The sequence below is a fragment of the Rhinolophus sinicus genome, chromosome 1, assembly GCF_057876585.1.
Source record: "Rhinolophus sinicus isolate RSI-liver-muscle chromosome 1, RSI-T2T, whole genome shotgun sequence".
NCBI classification, from domain to species: Eukaryota; Metazoa; Chordata; class Mammalia; order Chiroptera; family Rhinolophidae; genus Rhinolophus; species Rhinolophus sinicus.
In genome coordinates, this window is record NC_142501.1 from 92949417 (window position 1) to 92971130 (window position 21714).

General features: G+C 46.9%; 1 protein-coding gene across 45 annotated transcripts in view; it reads left to right on the forward strand.

The window, feature by feature from the left end:
• CACNA1C (calcium voltage-gated channel subunit alpha1 C) overlaps window positions 1-21714 on the forward strand; it is a 721586-nt gene that overhangs the window by 611023 nt on the left and 88849 nt on the right. For 23 of the 45 annotated variants that reach the window (XM_074325145.2, XM_088801726.1, XM_019757254.3 and 20 more), the window contains 6 exons: window positions 10410-10617; window positions 11559-11679; window positions 13182-13296; window positions 14072-14192; window positions 14663-14732; window positions 19314-19446. In XM_074325145.2, coding sequence (XP_074181246.1) covers window positions 10410-10617; window positions 11559-11679; window positions 13182-13296; window positions 14072-14192; window positions 14663-14732; window positions 19314-19446 — 768 coding nt within the window. Of the gene's footprint in view, window positions 1-10409; window positions 10618-11558; window positions 11680-13181; window positions 13297-14061; window positions 14193-14662; window positions 14733-19313; window positions 19447-21714 lie in introns of all 45 variants that reach the window. The other 22 variants (XM_088801728.1, XM_088801716.1, XM_088801731.1 and 19 more) reach the window with 1 other exon arrangement.

Consider the following 21714-nt stretch of genomic DNA (forward strand, 5'->3'; position numbering starts at 1 on the left):
TTTAAATCCACAAGTTTAACACTCCTAAGTAACAACCCCCTGCCTTGCCTCCCCCCCCCCATTAAAAAAAGCACTCTTCCTGAATGCCCTGAATACCTTGGCATTACAGAAAAGTTCTGGTTTAAAATAAAAGTAGTAGAAATGCACTAACAATCATTGTTAACAGGCATCAGTGCTACTCTGTGCCAGACAGTGTGATTCGAATGCTTACTCGGTTTGTTCCATTACTCCTGACAATGACCTGTAAGAGACGGTGAGGACAGACTACTATCATTATTCCCATTTTGCAGATGAGAAAACTGTGCTTAGAGAGTTAAGCCACTGGTCCAAGGCCACACAAACTGCTCAGGGGCGAAGCTGGGATTGAAAGGCAAGTCTGTCTGCCCGACTTCAGGACTGACTTCAGGTCTGTGCAGTTCATGACCATGAACTGCAGACGTGATGGCTAGACTGTCCTGTTGTCTATTTCCCTGAGGCAGGACTGTAGGGATTTCTAGCATGCCAATTTTTGTTGTTAGATAATCGCTGAATCTCTTTCTCCTCTTGGGGTCTGGTAAAAGCTATTTTTAATTTGGAATTTCTAGTGCCTCTTAAATAATTCTCAACAGTTCATGTGTTTGGGTTTTGTTTTTGTTTGTTTTTTTAATTCCTATAGAAAAGAATCTTTGCTCCTAGATATCATCATAGCATCTTAACATTCTATTTTTATTCAACAACTTATCTATTGCTAATCTGAAACTATTGCCAAGAAATCATTTTTTTAATCTGTCTTTATCAGAGAGCTTCCCATAGTCCCTCCACAAGAAAGATAGGCGTTATTTTCAGATCTCTACAAACTCTATAAACAGAATAATTTCATTATCTCATTGGAAGCACTTTGGCAAAGGCCGCAATCTTCCTGTTTTCCAAGTCTCCAATCCCTCTGAGGGCTTTTGGAAAACAACAGAAAGGCTGACCGTGCCGGGGAATCCCATGCTCCCGCTGACCTTTGTCTCCAGCACACTCCAGAGACCAAGAAAATGCCTAAAATATGGGCTGGGAGTGGACATTGGGGTCCCTGGAGACGGGTCATCTGTGCATGATCCTGCCATCAGACAAGTGTCTTTCTCCCTGTTCTTTTAAAATCTCTGGGAGAATACTTTGCGGTGTATCACTGCTATTTTTCACAGTGTATTCTGAACCAGTGATTGTGACTCCCAGACTTCCTTGAGTTCGTTAGGAGAGCTCACTGCAGACCCCACCATTAGAGAGTGTGACCAGCAACTCCAGACAGTACCGTGCTGGAGGTCAATGACCTGCCTCACTTTGAGAAACACCGGCCTGATTCTCTGCTGCTGTCCTTCATCCACTTTCTTGCCTAAAAAGTTGTCCCTTTGTATATTCTTACATCTTGATTCTTCTGTCTCCACTCTCTTCATGGCTAGCCCCTAACCATGTTAAGATTGTACTTTTGATCGTTCTTGACTGAGAATACACATAATGATAAAGACCTACTATGACTCCAGCAGTTTTTAAATTAATGTGAATTTTGTTAATGCCTATACACCTGTGTACATTTGAAAGGTGATAATGTAAATTCAACACAGGCTATTTATTTAAAGTGCTATAATGCGTGGTGTATGCACGGATTCATGGATTCCATCCTATCATTCCAAGCTGCCCTTCCCACACCCAGGGCCTGTGGTCTAAGAGTTGGGAATACTGATCAAAACTAGTTGTCCTCAACCATGACGTCATGACACAACAGTATGTCCAGAGTAGTTGAACAGTGTGTGGCAGGTAATTTGCTATTGCTAAGAGCTAAAATACCAAAATTTGTGAATGGTTTCTTTTTTTTTTTTAATAAATACAAATAAATCCAATATTGTTCTTGTATCCCCATTGGTCACATGACTTCCCAAAAGCTTTTATAAATGGGCAAGGACAGGGAGGACTTATAAGGCACCAGAGCTGCCTGAAGGAAGTCTTTGGTATATGATGAATATGAGTATCGCATATGATGAAAGTGATTATTATTAGCATGCTTGCAGTTTTTTCTGTTTTGTGAAAATATGAGAATGCCTTAGGAAGTATACTGTGTTTATGAGTATCATCCATCCTATGGGTCTCATAAAAAAATTTTTTAAAACTAGACTGTAAGTCGGCTGATTACTGGGTATTTATAGTACTGTGAGTGGGAGGTCCAGGACAGGAAAGAATAGGGAAGACAACATTCCAACCTCAGTGAGAGCGGAGGCGTGCGTGCATGCGGTCAAAATCTTTGTCATCTCTGGGTAAATTACCCATGACAGTGGGCCTTCCAGCCATCTGAGGGATTGGGTTCTTTCTCCTACCTTGAAGCTTTATGAGGACCTAAACATTGCTGAGTTTCGATATCTAGTTTGTTTACTCTTTGTCAGCCCAGCCTGACATATGGCAGAAGAAGAGTTTCAGTTATATTAAATCTGGATACGATTCCAATTTACTAATTGCATCTCATTTTTCATATAATTGGTTTTTAAGTGCACCAAAATCCCTCCAGCCCTTGCTGCTTTCCACCTTAAACCTTAAATCCCGTTCTTTTTCTTACTGTTCTCTCCTGTAGCTCCCTTCCCAAGCCCTAAAATGTGAAATGGAGCCAACTCAGTACAGATAGACCTCCTGGTGAATCGTAACCACATGTGGGGCTCCACAGCGCCCCACGGGGAGAGCCTTTGCAGACCCTCCAGGCTCTAAAAGTCGCGTTTCCCTGCCAGCCTGTGGCCACGAGCATCAGGTCCAACCCCACACCACACCACCCTCCCCACTACCTTCTAGCCCCCACTCTTCTCAGGGCCCACAGAGGCTCAGTGCTAATTAAGGGCCATTATTATAGTGGTATATCTGGCATCTGCCCGGTTCCCAGGCCAGGGTCTACGGAGAGGGCAGCTCAGACTCAAATGTCTACACAGTGGCTGTCATGAAGGGTGGTCGTTCTCTGGAAGCGTGACTGGGATCACCTGGGGATTAAGAAGGCACAGGTGAGGATGACGTGAGTGTGCTCCCTTCATCACCCTGACAGATCTGCTACCGGGGCTGACTAGGGGACACCAAGCGGTCCAGAAGCTCAGGGGGGCACCCTCCTGAGGCAAACCCAAGGTCAAGGGCAGACCACCTTGCCAGCTTCACCCAGTCACACTCCCCCACGCAGGCTCTGTTCTTAGTGTGATTGAGGTCTCTAATGCAAACAGGGAAGGCAAGGCCTTTGGAGTTATCATCCAAGTCAGGATTTGACACATAAAATGTACCTCCCCCACAAGGAGGGGCAGGGGCAGGTGTCAGCCACAACTAAACTGGTAGATCTGGCCCCGAGCTCCAGACTTCCCAGACCTTAACCGTGACAGTCTAGAATTCTCAGTTTTGGCTCCCCCTGGCTCGGTATAGGTCCAGTTCAGGCTGCTGTCATCCCTCTAGGCCCTATTGTGTCTTATGGGACCAGGGCCCAACTTCACTGAATCGATGGTCCTTGGACACCTACCTAGATGTCCCCGTGGCTGGCACAGGGGAGGCGAGGGCAGGCTGAGCTTCTCACTGATGAACCTACCAGCTTCCCCAGGTTATTGCCCGTGACCACATTCCTTCTCCCTCGCCTCCCCCACTCCCACTGTTGGAAATGGTGCACAGAAGCCCACATCACACAGATTCACTGCATGAAATGTGCTTTATAAACACCTACCAACAATACATCACTGTCACCAACACAAAGAGGATTTTTTTTACCCCTCAGAACAAGAACAGTTGGGACATGTATAAATTTAGTCATGACCCTGTCTGGAGCAGAGGGGAAGGGTGGAGGGAGCATTCGCAAAGCTCTCAAAGCCATCAGCACTGTTATTGTGGAGATCTTTTATTTATAGCAAGCTTGCTGCTCTGCTCTACCTACAAGGTAAAGGTCCCAGCCCTGAGCTCTTTGAAGTGAAAGATTCACAAGCTGAAAGTCCCAGTTCAAGCAAGGCTCGGGGCCACTTGCTATGGGTGAAGAAAAAGGAGAATTCCACAGGACCCAACCCAGGGACAGACTCAGAGCAGAAGGATGGAGATACAAGTACCCTGAACACATGGTGGCAACTTAAACCAAGGGAGGCAGAGGGGAAGGTAACAGAAGTGAGGCTGGGCTCAGCAAGTGAGGGAATTCAGGTAACCAAGAAAATGATTGAGTCAAAAGCCCACACATGCACCTGACTCTGAGGAGAAAGCAGTGGGCTGGGTCTGATGGCCGACAGAGTGGACAAAGACACACTTTAATTCAGAGCCGCAAGAGGACTGAAAAGTAAAGTTGATCCCAAGGACAGCAGTGCAGGTGGAGTGTGTGAAGGTGGGGGCTGAGTCTTTAGAACTGGCCTGTGCTTCGGGGGCTGAGTCCCCAAATTCTGGTTATAGACGTTTGTGCATGTGGAAACATGTATTGTTCTGAAGAGAGAGAGCTTAATTTTCCTCAGTTCCTCTGTGAGGGGCCAGACATGAAATACTTTGTTCTGCGGTTGCTTGCTTTTCTCCAAAGCTCTTTTTTTGTTTGTTTGTTTGTTTTGGGGGGGAGAGTTTTATAGTTTTAATAAATTAGGATGAAAGCCTCAGTTGATTGTGAATATGCCATTAACCCCTCTAGTTTACCACTAGCTAATGTTTCTAAAAAGGAGAGTGATTCTGGGACGTGGCATTGCCAGAACTTCAGGCCATAGTGGTAACAGCCATCAAGAATCAGATTGACATTAGGGGGACAGAGTCTGAGGACCTGCAAAGCTATCAGCCGTTTGATTTAAATGGTATTCCATGTCGCCCTACCCGGAGGCTGCCACCTGGCCCCTACGAATCTCAGTATTAACGATGATGAGGTCCCCAGTCTACCCTGCTGTAAGCCAGGCATGCCAGCCCCAAACCCAGCCCCTGTCCTCTGAGCCCTCTTCTGTCCTAGCCACTCCACCACTTCAGCAAGCCCTTTGTCGCAGTCTTTAGAGGGCACAGGAAAGCTCTCTGACCATGTGCCCTCGACTCAGCAAGCTGGTACCCGCATGATGCCAGGCCACAGGAGCAAACGTCCAGGTAGCAGGCCAGCCACGGGCAGCCCCCTCCTGCCCCTGTGGAATGGAAAGCAATGGGTTTGAGGGCCAACAGCATGATCTCCAGTTGCCTTACCCGCCTCTTACCTATGTGACTGGTCCAACGCGCAGTGTCTGTTCAGCCAGGTGTTTTTCATAAGGTGGGTGGGCTGGTGGACCTGGCCCGTGGACCTGGCTCCAGTTGGTCTCTTAAACAAAGGCTGGCTCATTCCCTCAAGCCCGCGGACTTTGATTTGGTGGGAGCTCTTCCCAAAGGGACATACACGTTCATGGTGCTCTTCTGGAAATCCCACCCCAAGGGCTTCAGAGCCACAGAAACCCTATTTTCTGTCGGGCAAATGGATACATAATAGTTTCTTTCTTTCTGTTTTTTTTTTTGTACTGAGGTATAATTGACATATAACATTATATTAGATTCAGGTGTACAACATAATGATTCAGTATTTGTATATACAGTCGTCCCCCTTGTCCATGGTTTCTGTTACTGGCAGTCAACCTCAGTCTCAAAATATTAAATGGAAAATTCCAGAAATAAACAGTTCATAAATTTTAAATTGCACGCTATTTTGAGTAGGATAATGAAATCTCTGCCGTCCGCTCTGTCCAGCCCAGGATGTGAATCATCCCTTTGTCCAGCGCCCCACGCTGCATCCATCCCCCACCCGTCAGTCACTTAGTTGCCGGCTGGGTTATCAGATCGCCTGCCGTGGTACCGCAGGGCTTGTGTTCAATCCACCCTTATTTTCCTTAATACATAATGGCCCCCAAAGCTTGAGAGTGGTGATGCTGACAATTCAGATATGCCCAAGAGAAGCTGTAAAGTGTACTTATGCATAGGAAAACAGTATATTTAGGGTTCAGTACTATCTGTAGTTTCAGGGATCCTCCGGGGAGATATGGGGGGACTGCTGTATTATGAAATGATACCACAATAAGTCTAGTTAACATCCATCACCACACATAATTACATTTTTTTCTTGTAATGAGAAGATTTTTAAGGTTTGTTAGCAACTTTCAAGTGTGCAGTACAGTACTATTAACTATAGTCAACATGCTGTACATGACACCCCAGGACTGGTGTTTTTCTAATGGAAATGTGTGCGCCTTGGTCCTCCTCATCCATTTCACCCGCCCCCCCCCCCGCCCCCACCTACCCCATCCCCGCCTTTGGCAACCAACAATCTGTTCTCTTGCTACATAATCGTCTGACATGTGGTCTGGCAATGAAACAGTCAGAAATCTCAGAAACCTACCCACAGATTTAGGAAAAGAACTGATGTGGAGGAGATGCAAATAGCCACTCCTCGCTGTTGGGCAAAGTATGTGCATGCGAGAGGTCCCACCACCACCCCACCCTGCTCCCACCCCACAGAGAAGTGTCTGCGTAACCCCACGTCCTCTTGCCTTTCCCTCCAGTAAGTACAAATGAGTCATGTTTATAGTAAGATTCAATCATTCATTCAACAAAATGAATGAATGAATTCTCCTCCTTTGGGCCAGGCACCATTCTGAGCACTAGGGTTGTGAGCAAGCAGATGACCTCACATTCTGGTGGCGGGGGGAGAGTGGTAGTCAGAGGCCCGCTCTGGCAAGGGGACACTTGAGCAGAGGTCTTCAGGGACTGAAGGAGTGAGCTGTGCAGTTTTGGGGGAGCGCTCTGTAGAGAGCAGAGGCAGCAGAGGCCAGGGCAGGAGGGACAGTGAGGGGGCCAGTGGGCTGAAAAACAAGGGGCAGGGCGGGAGATGAGGTCCCTGATGCAGTGGGGGCCAATTCCGCACAAGCTGTTAGGCCTTGCAATGGAAAGCCTTTCGAGGGCTTGAAGCCAGGCTCAGGCTTTATGGGACATGTTTTTTGTTTGTTTGTGATTTTTGTTTGTTTGTTTTTAAAGATTTTATTGGGGAAGGAGAACAGGACTTTATTGGGGAACAGTGTGTACTTCCAGGTCTTTTTCCAAGTCAAGTTGTTGTCTTTTCCATCTTAGTTGTGGAGGGCGCAGCTCAGCTCCAGGTCCAGTTGCTGTTGTTAGTTGCAGGGGGCACAGCCCACCATCCCTTGCGGGAGATGAACCAGCAACCTTGTAGTTGAGAGCCCACTGGTCCATGTGGGAATCGAACTGGCAGCCTTCGGAGTTAGGAGCACGGAGCTCCAACCACGTGAGCGATCGCACTCGCCCTTATGTGACATGTTTTAAGGGGGCCTCCTACGGCTGTGGTGTGGGGTACGTAGATGGCATGTGTACTTCCCACTGCATTACATCAGGAAGTATGTAATATCTGTTTGCGGGTGTTTGTGAGGTTTCTCCCATTGAGTTACCTTTTCCCTTGTAATTAATAAGTAATCTGTGGAGTGGTATTTTGAGACTGTATGAATACCCTACTCCCCAACGACCTCTCACTCAATGGTTTTAGCATCCTCGATCTTTACCTGAATTAGTTACTGCTACAAAAAGGTGATTTTCTAATTCTATCATTTATTCATATTATCCATTTAATAATTCTGTAAAGAAAACCCTCCTCCTTTTTTACATCAATGGATTTAAATTGTTTTTGAATGTGTTGTAATCCATCATTCTTGCTAAAAAAAAAAAAAAAAAAAGGAAGGAAAGGAAAAAAAATGCATGTGTGGTGCATTTTAAGCTTTGCACCTGAAATGTGTGTGGTGTGGAGAACAGCTGGAGGGAGCCAGGGTCGAAGCGGGGCAACCCATTAGGAGGCAGAAATCCAAAAGAGAATTGCTGGTGGTTCGGGCTGGATGAGAGTAGTGGGAAGTAGCCAAATTCAGGCTTCCCTTTGAAGATGAAGCCACAGGATATGCCAAGGTAGGGTGTGGGATAGAGATGCAAAGGATGACTTCAGGATTTTGGCTTGAGCCAGAAACTGCTGTTGTCATCTCCTAAGATGGGGGTGATGATGGGTGGGGAATTAGGAGTTCTGTCATACTACAAACCCCCTGATTGACTAAGAAGTACAGACTTTCCCAGGACAGCCTGGGGCAGAGAGGCAGGGCACATGAGAAAAGTTCTCATGTTTAATCAAATGTTCTGCCCCCTCCCAACCCTCTTGACCCATCAAGGTTCTTACACCTACCCCACTGCCAGCCCCTCACTATTTGCATACTCACTATATGCCATCCAGTGTTTCCAGAAGCATTCTCCTCCACTGGATTACTCCATTTGTTTCTGTACCACAGACTCCGCTTCCCCAGAACCCCAGACACTTGAGGGGCTCCTCCCACTTCACCGTCCCTGTCTGCCGCCTAGTCTTCCCCACTCTGCCAAAGCTTTCCCCTTGCATGGTGACTGCCTTTCTTGTGCGTAAGGCCTCCTTGTCCGCTCCCATTAGGGTGCCCGTGGCTGTCAGACATCGCGCAACCTCAGCTGTAGGTCTGGTTTGTCCATGCACCTCAGGAAAATTAAGGCTCCACACTTCCATAACCAGTAAGACTTTTCCAGAATATTCTGGAAGGGCTCTGTGACCTGATCCACATGCAGACACACTCCCGTCTGACACAGCTGGAAATTCTCATTAAAATATGCTCTAACATTACTGGTTCCTAAGTACCAGTTGGCCGACAGGTGTTGGTTGCACAAGACCCATGCCAGGCCCATCCCCAGAAATTATGAGGTCGTGGTTCCAGGGAGGTCTGGGAATCAGTATGTAGAAAAAGTGATCCCTCTCTTCAGCAGTTATCTCCAGCACACTTGGGAATACTCCTTTAGATGAAAGAGGGAAAGGTGTTCTAGCCCCAGAGAGGTTCCCTACTTCTTGCTTTAAACAGAACAGTTACTACAACCTCTAGTATACTGGGGTGCCAGGCACTCCATCAACCATACTGGGTTAGACAGAATTTATCTGGGGACAAAAATGGAGAGAATGGTAGGGGAAAAAGAAAACCTTTGGTCTCTGCCCTCAAGAACTGAGAGCCATTTCGGGTGAGACAAGACTGTCACCGTTGAAAATCACTTAAGAACATTTATAGAACGGATACAACTAAATGTATATTAATATTCTGCAAACAGGGAGTGTGACTGGCAGGCAAGAGAGGTGGGAAAAGGCCAGATCTGTGAAGGAGAAAGGAGCAGTAAAGCCTCCAGGTTGGGAAGGAGTTCACGTTTATATGCAAACTGTTGGCCCATCTGGTTCTGCCACTTAATATGGAACAGTTCTCTGGAGAAGAGAAGTGCTGGCTGGGGGGTGCAACTGTGAGCTATCATGGGTGGGTCATGTGTCACTCTCTTAAGCAGCAAAAACAATTTACTGTATTTGTGGTAATACACTGGGAGTGTCTTAAGTGGAGGAAATCCAGATGGTGACCTGGGAGGCAGAGGAGCAGGAGGCGGAGCTGCAGCGACTGAGATTTGTCTGCGTCTGCACTTGCTCCAGCCTGAGGCTGGGTCCCTTTTGCTACAGGGCATTTCCTTACCCAGAACTGACCCTGCCTCAGGTACCCAAGCCACCTAGCAGCGATGAGTAGGCCCCCACCCCTTTTCCAAGAGAAAGGATTTCCCCAGGCTATAATGAAGGACCTTGGGTGTGTTTACAGTGGACAAAAGGCTGGTGACCTGAGGAGTGGAGGCCTTCTCTCAACAACCTGTCTGCCCAGACCTGCCCTGTGGGTGCCTGCTTATCAGCATCCTCTGGGATATTTCTTAAAAATACAGGTTTCTGGCCCCCAAGTTACAGCTTTTGAATCAGGATCTTCAGAAGAGAAGCTTTAAAAAAAGGAAAGAATTCCTTAGACAGGGTAAATTTGGGGAACTTCACTAAGCCACACACCCCATGGATGATCTAACTCATGCCTCTGCTAGACAGCTGCCACCCGGGCTAGACAACATTCCTGGGGAGAAAAAAGTGTTTTTTATCTCAAGACCAAGAGTGGTAACAATAATAACTAATCTTTATCAACTGTGCACCAGGCACTATACTGGAGGGTTTTTTTTATTATTATTACATCATGTAATCCTCCCAATAATCTAACGAAGTGTGTGCTACTGTCATGTCTGTTTCTTCAGATGGAGAGGCAGAAAGAAGGGAAGTTAAGTAACTTGTCCAAAGGTGCACACAGCTAGCAGCTGGCAGAGCTGGATCAGAACTCAGGCTTCTGACCCCTGAGCTCCGTCTCTTCTCCACTGTGCACTGTTGACCCTGGGACCTTGAATCAAACTAGCTGCACACTCTAGTTGGGAGCTTCCCAGCCCAGGTCACACCACCACCACCCCCAGGAAAGGGCAAACAGAGGAAGGAGCGGAAATGTATCTGAAACTCTGGGGGCAAGAATGAGGAGTAAAGTGAAGGGAGCTCGGGAGAAGGTGCTGACGTCTCCTGTGGTCCTCAGGTACTGGAACTCCCTAAGCAACCTGGTGGCATCCTTGCTGAACTCCGTGCGCTCCATTGCCTCCCTGCTGCTACTGCTCTTCCTCTTCATCATCATCTTCTCCCTCTTGGGGATGCAGCTCTTTGGAGGGAAGTTCAACTTCGACGAGATGCAGACCCGGAGGAGCACGTTTGATAACTTTCCCCAGTCCCTCCTCACTGTGTTTCAGGTATGCACCCTCCTCTGCCACAGCGATGACAGGCCGGGCGGTTGGTGTGGGGGCAGGAAGCAGGAAGCAGGAGCCTGGACAGGGTGGTGGGAGGCTTCACCCTGCACTAGGCAAGCAAAGCCAGCTAGACCAGCCACGGGGGGTCCATGCCCAGGAGAGCCTGGAGCTCTAAATAGAATTTCCCCTGTCCCCAGCCCCCATGGAATTCCACTGTTGGGTGGACCATTGAACAAAAGATCTAATAGAGGGGTTTCAAAATGCTTTCTTAGCCATGGAACCCTTGATCCAAATACATTCTGCATAAAATCCCAAAATAGAAATAAATAAAAGCAGACTGCTCTTGTTGGGAAGGGGAGGGTGGCACTCTGTCCTATCCACCACGCTTGTCCCTAGAAAAATGTAACTAGCCCATCAAATGTGTGACTTCATACTATTTTGGCTTAGTGCAAAGCTAAAGCAGCACTCATTTAAGTTTAAAAGTAGATTGACTTACAGATAAAAATGAATAATACCATGTGGGTGCTGCCAAAATCGTAAAGATGGTCCCCAGATGACTAATGTTTGGGGAGAAACAAACAGTCTTTCAATGAACACAGTCACACTTGTAAAGGGGCCTTTGATGCCCTAATCCAGGGAATGGCTAGTGGTGGCCGTCTCATGCCCAGTACGTGGGTAGTAGGGGATATTTTGACCGGGAAGCCCTTTCAGTCACTCCTCAAATAAAAGCTGCCAGTGGCCATGTCCTTTGTTGAAGGCGAGGATCAGTGTGGCAGATTCATACCTCAGAGCCCTGGGAAGAAGCACTGGGGGCCAGGAGGGGGGACAGAGGTGGACGGAGATTTCAGGCACTTTTATGAACATAGTGGGGCCGGGCAGGGGGGTTTGGGGGTTTGCTGTTGGTCTAACGCTGTGTCCCTTATTGGTGGGAATGTGTCATTCAGATCCTGACCGGGGAGGACTGGAATTCGGTGATGTATGATGGGATCATGGCTTATGGCGGCCCCTCTTTTCCAGGGATGTTAGTCTGTATTTACTTCATCATCCTCTTCATCTGTGGAAACTGTATCCTTTGCTCCTGCGTCCCCACCCCTGCTGCCCACCCTCCCGCAGGTCCCGACTCAGGGCCGAGTACTGCAGTTCAGTCGCCCATCCTCAGGGCCCCCAGGCACGCAGAGAAAGGCATGTCCTGTCTTGGGAGAGAACATTTCCCAGCCCAGAACCACCTTAGTGGGAGGTGGGTCTTCGTGGAAGCGGAGAGCTTTCACGTAGGTGCCTCCTCCTGTACTGTTCTGACTGCAGCGTGGCCCAAATCCAGGAGGGCTGTCCTTGTCATAGGTGGACGTGACAGTGCAGCCACTCAAATGGACTCCAGTGTGAGCGCCCCTAGCGACACGTGGGCACCCACGCTGCCCGGGGATGTTGCGTCTGGTGGAGGGAGGAGGCTGAGTGCACTGAGCCTCATCCTTGAAATGACCTTCATCTCTCTTCCCGGCTTTCTGGTCAGTGTCCCTCCCTCTGAAGCCGCAGAACTGGACAGCCTTCACCAAGCAGACCTGACAGACCCATGGGCAGGTTTTGGGGTCTCAGATGCAGGTGCTCTTCTGTCCCCTGGTCACAAACCTGTGAGGCCTGTGTGCAGAGGTGGGTGGGAAAGTAGCAGCAGCTCCAGCCCAAGACTCAGGTTTAAATTGCTGCTTCATGGAGTACAGAAAGCATGGCGCTGACCCCACAGGCGGGCTGGGTGACCTCAGCAAACAAGAGATTTTCCACCTCAGCATCTGTAAACTTGGGTGATAAAATAATAGTACCTATTACTTAGGGGTCATTGTGAGTTTAATGCGATAAGATCCAAGGGCAGGTGTCCAGCAGCCCTTGGACAAGCCCTTGCCCCCTGGGCTGTGGTTTCTCTGTGTGTGAAATGGAGTGACTGTTGAGTGCCTGGGGACGAAGGTCAGCCTTACGACCCCTTTCAGCTAGACTTTCTTTGGTTCTGCAGTTCTCTGGCCCACAGTGTTTCCATTCAAGGTGGGGGTGGGGGAGGAGGGAAAAAAAAACAGAAGCTTCAGTTAGGAGTTCCCAAGCTTCGGCCAGCTTCACTGGACCCTCCAAGGGTCTCTGTACGCACAGCTCACACTAAGGGTCGGCAGAGTTACCAGGCTGCCTCCTCGGCCCAGTCGTCATGAACAGCTCTTAGGAGGATTCTGCATCCTGCCAGAGACAGTGCTGTTTATAATGCCAATTATAGCCGTCATCTTCATGGGGAAACCAATTAAGAAACCCAGCAATTAAAAGAACAAGACAGGGCTCCCTTCCTTGCTCCCGCCCCACTCTAGCCCGCAAGCTAGCCTACTCTGCCTTAGAAAACTCCAGATAACTAGTAGGGTAATGGGAGGGAAAGGGGTGGAAGAGGGACAGCCCTGGGCTTAGCAGCCCTCACAATGAGTCACTGTTGAGCTGTCTCTGAGGGAAATTCTGCCCCTGCCTATCCTGACCCCTGTCCACCCCTAGGCCCACCAAAATCCCCATTGCCAAGGGTTGTTTTCTTTAAGAACGGACACAAACAGATATCCTACTGAATGTGTTCTTGGCCATTGCCGTGGACAACCTGGCTGATGCTGAGAGCCTCACATCTGCCCAAAAGGAGGAAGAAGAAGAGAAGGAGAGAAAGAAGCTGGCCAGGTAACCCTCTAAGCTGACCAGGCCCAGGCCCCAGGGCCCAGTTCTTGCATGCCATTCCCACTGGTGGGAAAGAGACGTGTGGGCATGGCTTCTGTTGGCCTCTGTCCCTCCCAGAGGGCACTAGGTCTGGGGCTTCCTAGAGGAACTTGGACCTCTCCCCTAATTCCCAGGTATTGCTCTAAAGTAGGGACTATCGTGTATTAGTGTCAGTGAAAGTGTTGCATTTCCCCACCTTCTAGGAAGTTGGGGGGTTCTCTTTTGAAAAGAGAGGTTATCACAGATGATGGGAGCAAAGGATGGTGGGAGTAGGGGAGGCAGCCACTCAGAGGAGAAATACAGCTCCAGCTGAGAGAGACTCCTCCTCACTGTCTTATAATTTGTCCAATGTTGAGAAGGTGAAATAGCCCTACATTTTTTTCCATCGTTGTCTAGGTGGGACTGTCCTAGGACACATATCTGCTGGGTACTGGGCAGAGTTCTCCAGGTGACAATCCTGAATGAGATCCAGAACCTTCCTCTGATTTAGACAGGGACTACAGCAGGCCAACCAAAAGCCAAATGCAGCAAAGTGTGGCCAGGCGCCTGGATCCTGGGCCCAGCCCAATAGCATTTGTGCTCAAGCTGCACATGGCATGGCCTTGAGTGAAGGAAGATGGACATAGGCGGAGGGGCTGTGCTCCCACTGGCCCCCAGCAGAGAACAGGGTAGTTCACCATCACTGCGCCCTATCACCCAGTAAACAACCCTTTATTTGTTTCTCCTGCTGACCGGCCAGGACTGCCAGTCCAGAGAAGAAACCAGAGGTGGTGGAGAAGCCGGCCGTAGAAGAGACCAAGGAGGAGAAAATCGAGCTGAAATCCATTACAGCTGATGGAGAGTCCCCGCCCACCACCAAGGTGAGTAGTCACCTCCCTCCAGGAGCTGGGATGGCCCTCCAGGAGCTGAGGGAGGAGGGCACAGTCTTCCCAGGCCAGACGCCCATGGAAAGGAGCAAGGAGAGAAGGAGACTTGGTGGAATAACGCCAGCGAGGGTTGAGCAGGAGAGCTGGGGGCAGAGGAGCAGGCAGAGCAGTTAAATCCCAGCCTTCTGGTGATGTCTTAAAGGACCTCTGCAAAGTAATGAGGATACATTTGTGAGTCAACAGCTCAGCAGCCCTCAGAGAGAGTCACCGCTGAGCTCTCTCTGAGAGGAACTCTGCCCTTGCATACCCTGCCCCTGCCTGCCCCTATGCCCACCAAAAGCCCACGGCCAAGGGTTGTTTTCTTTAAGAGTGGACTACAGTGCAATCTCAGGGCGACTGCAAGCCTCTAAAACTATGGAGCACATCTAACTGGATTCTCCCTCCTCTCCTCCTTGGCTGCCCAGATCCACATGGATGACCTTCAGCCCAATGAACACGAGGATAAGAGTGCCTACCCCAACCCAGAAACCACAGGTACCAGTCCCGCTGCCTAACCCTGAAGTGGGAAGGTTGGGGGGTAGAGACCCGAAGTCTAAAGCCATATGAAAGTAGTTGTGTATTAAGGACCGATGGCTCCAATTTTCCTCTACAAGCAGGTACTGTAATTCCTTGCATTGCTATACATCTCTGTCTCTGTACTTACGCATTAGCAATTGTCATCTGGGGGGGAGTCTGCTCCTGGTTACTGTGCTCCTCATAATAATAGTATAAGGTTAAATAAATGATGTTTGTGCGGTGCTTTTGTGTCCTTTGGAAGGTGGATTCTGTATACATTTAAGGTTTTATTACACCTGTGCTGTAAAATCATTGTTCATTTATATAATTTATTAGTATAACATATGTCACAGCATTATGCTCACTAAATAATAACAGTAAATTCCAAATCTGTCTTGCCCTTATTCAGGAGGCAGTGCTGAGTACAGGGACAGCTGCCACCGCAGATGTACCACCTGTTGCTCTGTAAAATGCTCTCAGGTCTCTTGTTATAAAAAGAGCTACAACCAACACAGCCTTCTCATCATCCATCTGATATGTGAATGGGCAACAGTCTCCTTTGAGAGGGTTTTAATATCAGATCCTTCAGCCTCCCTCCAGGATTCACTTCCCCGCCTCGTGAAACCCCATGTCCTGTACCAGCCCAGCACTTGCCTTCCTTTTACCTAGAATTGCAGATATTATCACCAGCTTCAAGGGACTATTGATTGTAGTGAGCCTTCCTCATCTGTACAGGTTAGGCGGTCCCTGGCCTGGTAACCATGTTCCGGGGCTGACCACGCTCTGTGTTAATGAGCAAAGCTAGGTTTTCCTTTTTGCTCTCCCTCCACAGGTTCTCTGCTGGATTGTCTGCAAGGACACTGGCAGCCATTGTCTGTTGTCTTGGGGAAGCAGGTGGCTGAGGTCATTCCATTCTCTCACCTCCCTCTGCAAGGGGAATCGGGGTGGGCTTCCTGGGGCTTGGACAGAAGACCAAGAAGGGTGTTTGCAGGTGTGGGTACTGGGCCTCTGGAAGCCTTAAAACCCTTCTGGCTGGAAACTGACACAGAATTTCAAGGATATATTAGAAATACTGACCAAGTGCAATGGGAGGATCTTGTCTTGATCCTGAATGAACAAATACACTTTACAATGACATTTTTTTAGATAATCGGGAAAATTGGATATGGACTGAGAACTAAATGAGTTTAAGTCACTTTTGTTCATCTTGTTAATGTAATAATATCACTATTGTAGTCCTATTTTTAAAATGCTGAAGTGTGTAGAACTGGAGTCTAAAAGGTTTAGAAGTTGCTTTAAAATACTCCAACCTCAAAAAAAACGGGGACGGGGAATGTAAATGAAACAAGATAGGCAAACTGTCAAAAATTGTTGGAGCTGGGTATGAAGGTCCACCATGTGAGTCTCTCTACTTGTAGGATTATTATTAGGAGGATTGTTATTATTAAAGTTTAAAAAGAAAGACAGTAATAAGACAAATCTCTCTGGGCCCCACGCAGAGCCAGCCCCCTTGCCTGATGCTCAGGAAAGGCCCCCACACACACTGCTCCGTACCTGCTCCCTCTCATGGCAGTGGGGCAGACACACACCCAGGACAATAACCTCAAATTTCATTATTCTAAATATACTCATGGCTTTTCTCTTTATTGCTGTGAGTAAATCAAAGAGAAGCAGGTCAAGGGGAAAAAAGACTAATGAGGATACTATTGTCACCATATGGGCCATCATAGAAAAGTCGCTCCAGTGACACTGCTTTGATGATTCTTGGAACCATTTTGCTTTTAAACTGAAAAGCTATTTCCACACTCTGCTGATTCCTCAGGATTCTTTGGATATTTTTTTTAGAGTGTGTCCTTTTCCCTGATCACATGGCCACCCTTCTCTGCTGTCCTTCATACCCAGGCCTTTGTTTCTCTTGAGTTACTGGGGCGCTCTCTGCTTCGGCTGAAAGGTCAGTAAAGGCCTCTCTGAGGATGCAACACTTGGGCTGAAACCTGAATGAGTGAAAGGAAGTAGATGTATGGGAATTAGAGGGAGAGCTGTCTAGCTGGAGGGGCTAGCAAGTGCAGAACCTCTGTGCTGGGAGGCACTTGGCTGCTGAGGAACCTAAAGAGACCAGTGTGCCTGGAGCCGAGAGAAGGAGCAAGACAGGGCAAGGGCACGAGACCAGGGCTAGGCCAGAGCAGGTACACAGGGCCTCCAAACCACACAAGAGGCTGGTCTGCTCTGATGCAGTGGAGACACCTGATGTCCGGGTCACCCTTTAAAAGACTCACTCTGGCTGCTGTGTGGAGAGGGGCAGTAGAGCGTCCAGAGTAGAAGAGGGACAGTGGGGACACTAGTGCAGCTGTCCGGCTTGTGCCAGGGTGATGGTGCTGGAGATACAGAGAAGTGGTGAGACTTTGGTGCACTCTGCAGGAAAGGCCAACCAGGTTAGCAATGGCTTAGAAGTTGGAGCGAGAGAAGGAGGAATGAAGGGTGACTGAGCTTTTGAGATGAGCCAATGAAGAGAAGATACCGAATGCAGAAAGAGCACCCTTGGCCTTCTCTCTCAGTCTCTCCCTGCACAGCTCCCCTCGGGATATTCAGCCTTACCAGTCATGCATTGCCCGTTAGCTGCTAGTGAACTCTGGAGCCACACTAAAATATGCAGTGGCTTTACTTTTGAATGCTGTGACCTACCATCTGGAAAGCATAGCAACTCCACCGTGCAGGAGGACCTCACTTCTCACACTTACCAAACCTCCAAGAACAGAGGTGGGAAAATAAAGACCCCCTCCAAGGGGTCCCACTGGCATTTGGGAATGGGAGGCTAGGTGGTTCAGCTGCCAACCCCCAAAATGAACTTTACCTGACTTTTCCTAATCTGTCAGCCTCTCTCCTTATATGTAACACATGCAAAGCATCTCATGCTATCAAATCTCTGTTCCTTTATAGATTTGAGTTTGTCTTTCAGAAATAGCTTCCCCTTAAATATTTGGCTGAAATTCAGCTGGTGTGTGTCTGAATGGACCAACGGACTTGCTTCTCACAAAGAATGGAAATTGATATAAAACTTCGTAAACAGCGAGGCAGACTACTTCAGGTGAAAGAACATGCAAAACTCATCATTAGGAACTTAGGAAAGCATAAAGCTAGTAAATACGTTTTTCTATAAACACAAATGATTAAGATAAGCATTAAATTACCATTAGCTCTGCAGAGAGGGAGATGAAGGGCAGTTCAACTAGAGAGAGGGCGTGAGGAAAGGAGAAAACACGCGGTGAGTGTGTCACTTCCTGGGCTGCGTCACCCCGGCCTTGCCTGTCTTCACACGGCCTTGTCTCTCTGTCTCTGTTCCTCTCCTTCCAAGGACAACAGTCCTTGGAGTGAGAGCCCATCTCAGTCCAGCATGACTTCATCAGAACTAATTACATCTGCAAAGACAGACGGTATTTCCAAAACGAGGTCACATTCTGAGGTTCCAGGAGGGCACGAATTTGGGGGGCATTATTCAGCCCACTACAGTGTGTGTTCAGAAAATTGCTTGATGTGAGTGGAAAGTTTGTCAGGGAATAACAGCGGGCCATGGTCAGACAGAGAAAGGTGCTAAGCACTAATCTACAGGCTACGAGTCTCTCCCGTGGGTACAGATGGCAATAACAACAGCTAACGTTTATATAGTACCTGCTATGTGCTAGGCACCATTTGGAGGCATGTATGAACTGTTACTCCATCTTACATATGGGGAAACTGAGGCCCAGGAAAACTAAATAAAATGCCCATAGCCAGAAAGAAACGGAGCTAAGATTTGGATCAAGGCACTGGCTGGAGAGCCCATGCTCTTAACTTCCATCTAAACATTTTAAATGCATTTGATCAGAACAGGCATGCACTGGTCTCCTTCCACCGACAGTGAGCTTGCAAGCAAAGGAGGGAGTCATTTGCCTTTGGTCCATGGTAAATGTGGCCACTGGCTGGGAGAACAAAGGAACTTCTTTAACTGGGTCAGTGTCCAGATCTTTGAATGAAGGGCCTGTTGCTGTCAGCATTGTTGCCTTATTGTCCCTACAGCACATAATTCTTTTCTATTTTCAGAAATGGGGGTGTTGATTCTAAACTCCTGGAACCTCCAAGGATGGGATTGTTTGCAAGGGATCCCACAAGTCAACTAAGCCATTCCATTTCCTCTACCTGCAGCCTAGATGGATGAGTACATCTGGCAATGCCCTAGTCTTACCTGATCACCTTTTCTAGTGCCTTACAACTAGGATGACCAACCATCCCAAATTGTATGGGACTGACGGTTTAAAACCTTGGAAAACTGGCATGAGTTAATCACCCTACTTACAGCCCCCTTATCATGTGCTTCCAGGAAAGTCTTTCTCTAACATAGATGAACTACAGTAGTGCCCACAGGGAGAGAGCTGAGTCTGTCTTGGTTGGCACCCTTTGTTTTCAGAGATACAAATGATATGTTGATTCCTGTCAGTAGGAAGCAATCTGAAAGTAAGCAGCACAGTGGTAAAAATAAGTGGGAGTAGTGGAGTTATTTAGGATGGTGCTTTTTTTTTCTTACAGGAGAAGAGGATGAGGAGGAGCCCGAGATGCCTGTGGGCCCTCGCCCACGACCACTCTCTGAGCTGCACCTTAAGGAAAAGGCAGTGCCCATGCCAGAAGCCAGTGCATTTTTCATCTTCAGCCCCAACAACAGGTGTGTGAGAATGGTGGGGAAGGTGGGACTCTGCTCTATGATCCAAGCCCAGAAAGTGCCAGCATCCTCTGACCTCTGGATGGAACCTGGGACTGCCCCAACTCCCCACAACTTGTGTAAAGAGAGGGACAGGTTTTGTCCCTCACAGGCTAAATGTATTATTGCACTATAAAGTCAGCTGTCATTCTTAGTATCATTCCTTTGTAGGTAATCTCCCCCTTATCTCTTTTTAAGGAAAAGAGTTCTAGATTCTAAATCAGAAAGCCTATGTTTATTTCTTTTCTCCATTTTTGAAATGTGTAAACTTTATTTCTGTTCTTTTGGTGATTACCAAAATCACCAATTAAAAAAGCCTACTGAACTTAACAAAGTCCAAAGCTAAACAATATCCTAAATCTAATCCAGCAAAATAGAAGGAGCTTAGACTATTTTAACTCCTCTCAACCCCTCGGGCCTTACATGTTATTGTAGATTAGTATTTAGTCCTGACCTTGATTTTTAACCCAATTTAGACATTATTATCAGTATCAGTATTATTATATAGACAGTATGTAATTGGATTTACATACAACTTACCAGTTCATCCTTCTGCAATCATTTCATTTCTTCCTGAAGTACATTCCTTTTTTTCTTTTTTTATTATACTTTATTTTTCAATTACCGTTGACATACAATATTATATTAGTTTCAGGTGTCCTAAAGTACATTCTTTAGAAGTTCCTATAGTTCCTTTATAACAAATTCATTTTGCCTCTGTTTATCTGTGATTGTTTTCATTTCTTGTTCTTGAAAGATAGTTTTGCTGTGCACACAATTTTAGATTGACAGGTTTTGTCCCTCAGCATGTCAAATGTATTATTCCACTGTAAAGTCAGCTGTCATCCCTACTATTATTTCTTTGTAAGTAATCTGCCCCCATCTCTAGCTGGTTTTCCATCTTTTATTGCCTTTCATGTTGTGCAGATTTAGTACCATGTGTCTAGACATGGCTTTCTTTCCATTTATCTTGCTTGGAATATGTTATGCTTCCTAAGTCTATGATTTATATTTTTCTTCAATTCTTGAACAACATGAAGATTAGAATAAGAATTGTTAATTCTTGAAAAATTACAGCCATAATCTCCTTAAATATTGTCTCTCCTTCATTCTCTCTATTGTTTCCTTTTGGCATTCTAATTAGACATATGTTATACCTTCTCAATCTGTCCTCCCTATCTCTTAATGTGTCTTGCATGTCTTTTATCTCCTTATCTCTCTTTTGGTATTCTGAGTAATTTCTTCAGATGTATCTTCCAATTTCTTAATTCTCCCTTCAATTTTATCTATATTACTGTTTAAACCAGTTTTTATATTGACTGTTATATTTTTTCATTTCAGGCAGTTCAATTTGTTGCTTGATTTTCCAGCTCCATCTGTTTATAACTAACACTTCCTTGTTAATTTGTCATCTTTGGGATCAAGTCTTTTATTTTATTAAATATTTCAAGTATAGTTATTCTATATTCTGTACCTGATAGTTTTAATATGCACAGTTTTTAGGTGGTCTAAGTAATTTATTTGTTGATTTCCCATCTTAGTGTCTTATCTTCTTGTATGTTTAATGAGCTTTGATTATGACCTCAGTTATTAATTGGTGAGATTCCTGTGGGTCTAAATATTATTGAGGAAGCTTTTGTCCAGATGCTTCTTGGAGGGGTAGGCTCAGCGTGGAGTGCCAGGCTTCTTTGCCCCACCTCAAGACTGGCTTGAAATGCCATTTCCTGATAGCAGTGCTGCTGCTACTGGCATCTATCCTCAGGCAACTCTGCCCTTCCTGGCTACCTACCACACAGACCCCAGATCAGAGGATTTGTTTGTTTGTTTGAGATGATCATTGCAAACTTCTCCTAACTCTCATGAAATCAGAATTGTCTTGAAGAGCTTGTCCTTTCCAGTATTTGGTGCTTCTGCAGCAGTAAGGTCTTTCAGAGCATTTAGTCAACCACAATGCCAGGAGCAGAGGTCTGAGGGCCCTCTAGCCCTCACTCCCTTACTCTACAGGTTACGTTTCTGGGCAAGCTTCTCTTCCTTGGGTTTTATTGTTTTTATTTATAAAATGAAGATGATGATATCACCCATATCCTCTTTCTAAATTCTCAAGATGAGATAGTATATAAGACACCCTTGGCTTTCAAGGATATCACATTTGTGGTACTATCCATGAGTGCCTGGAGGTCCATGTGTGTGGTTATTTGTAATTGTGCTGAGGTGTGGAATTGAATTGCACAC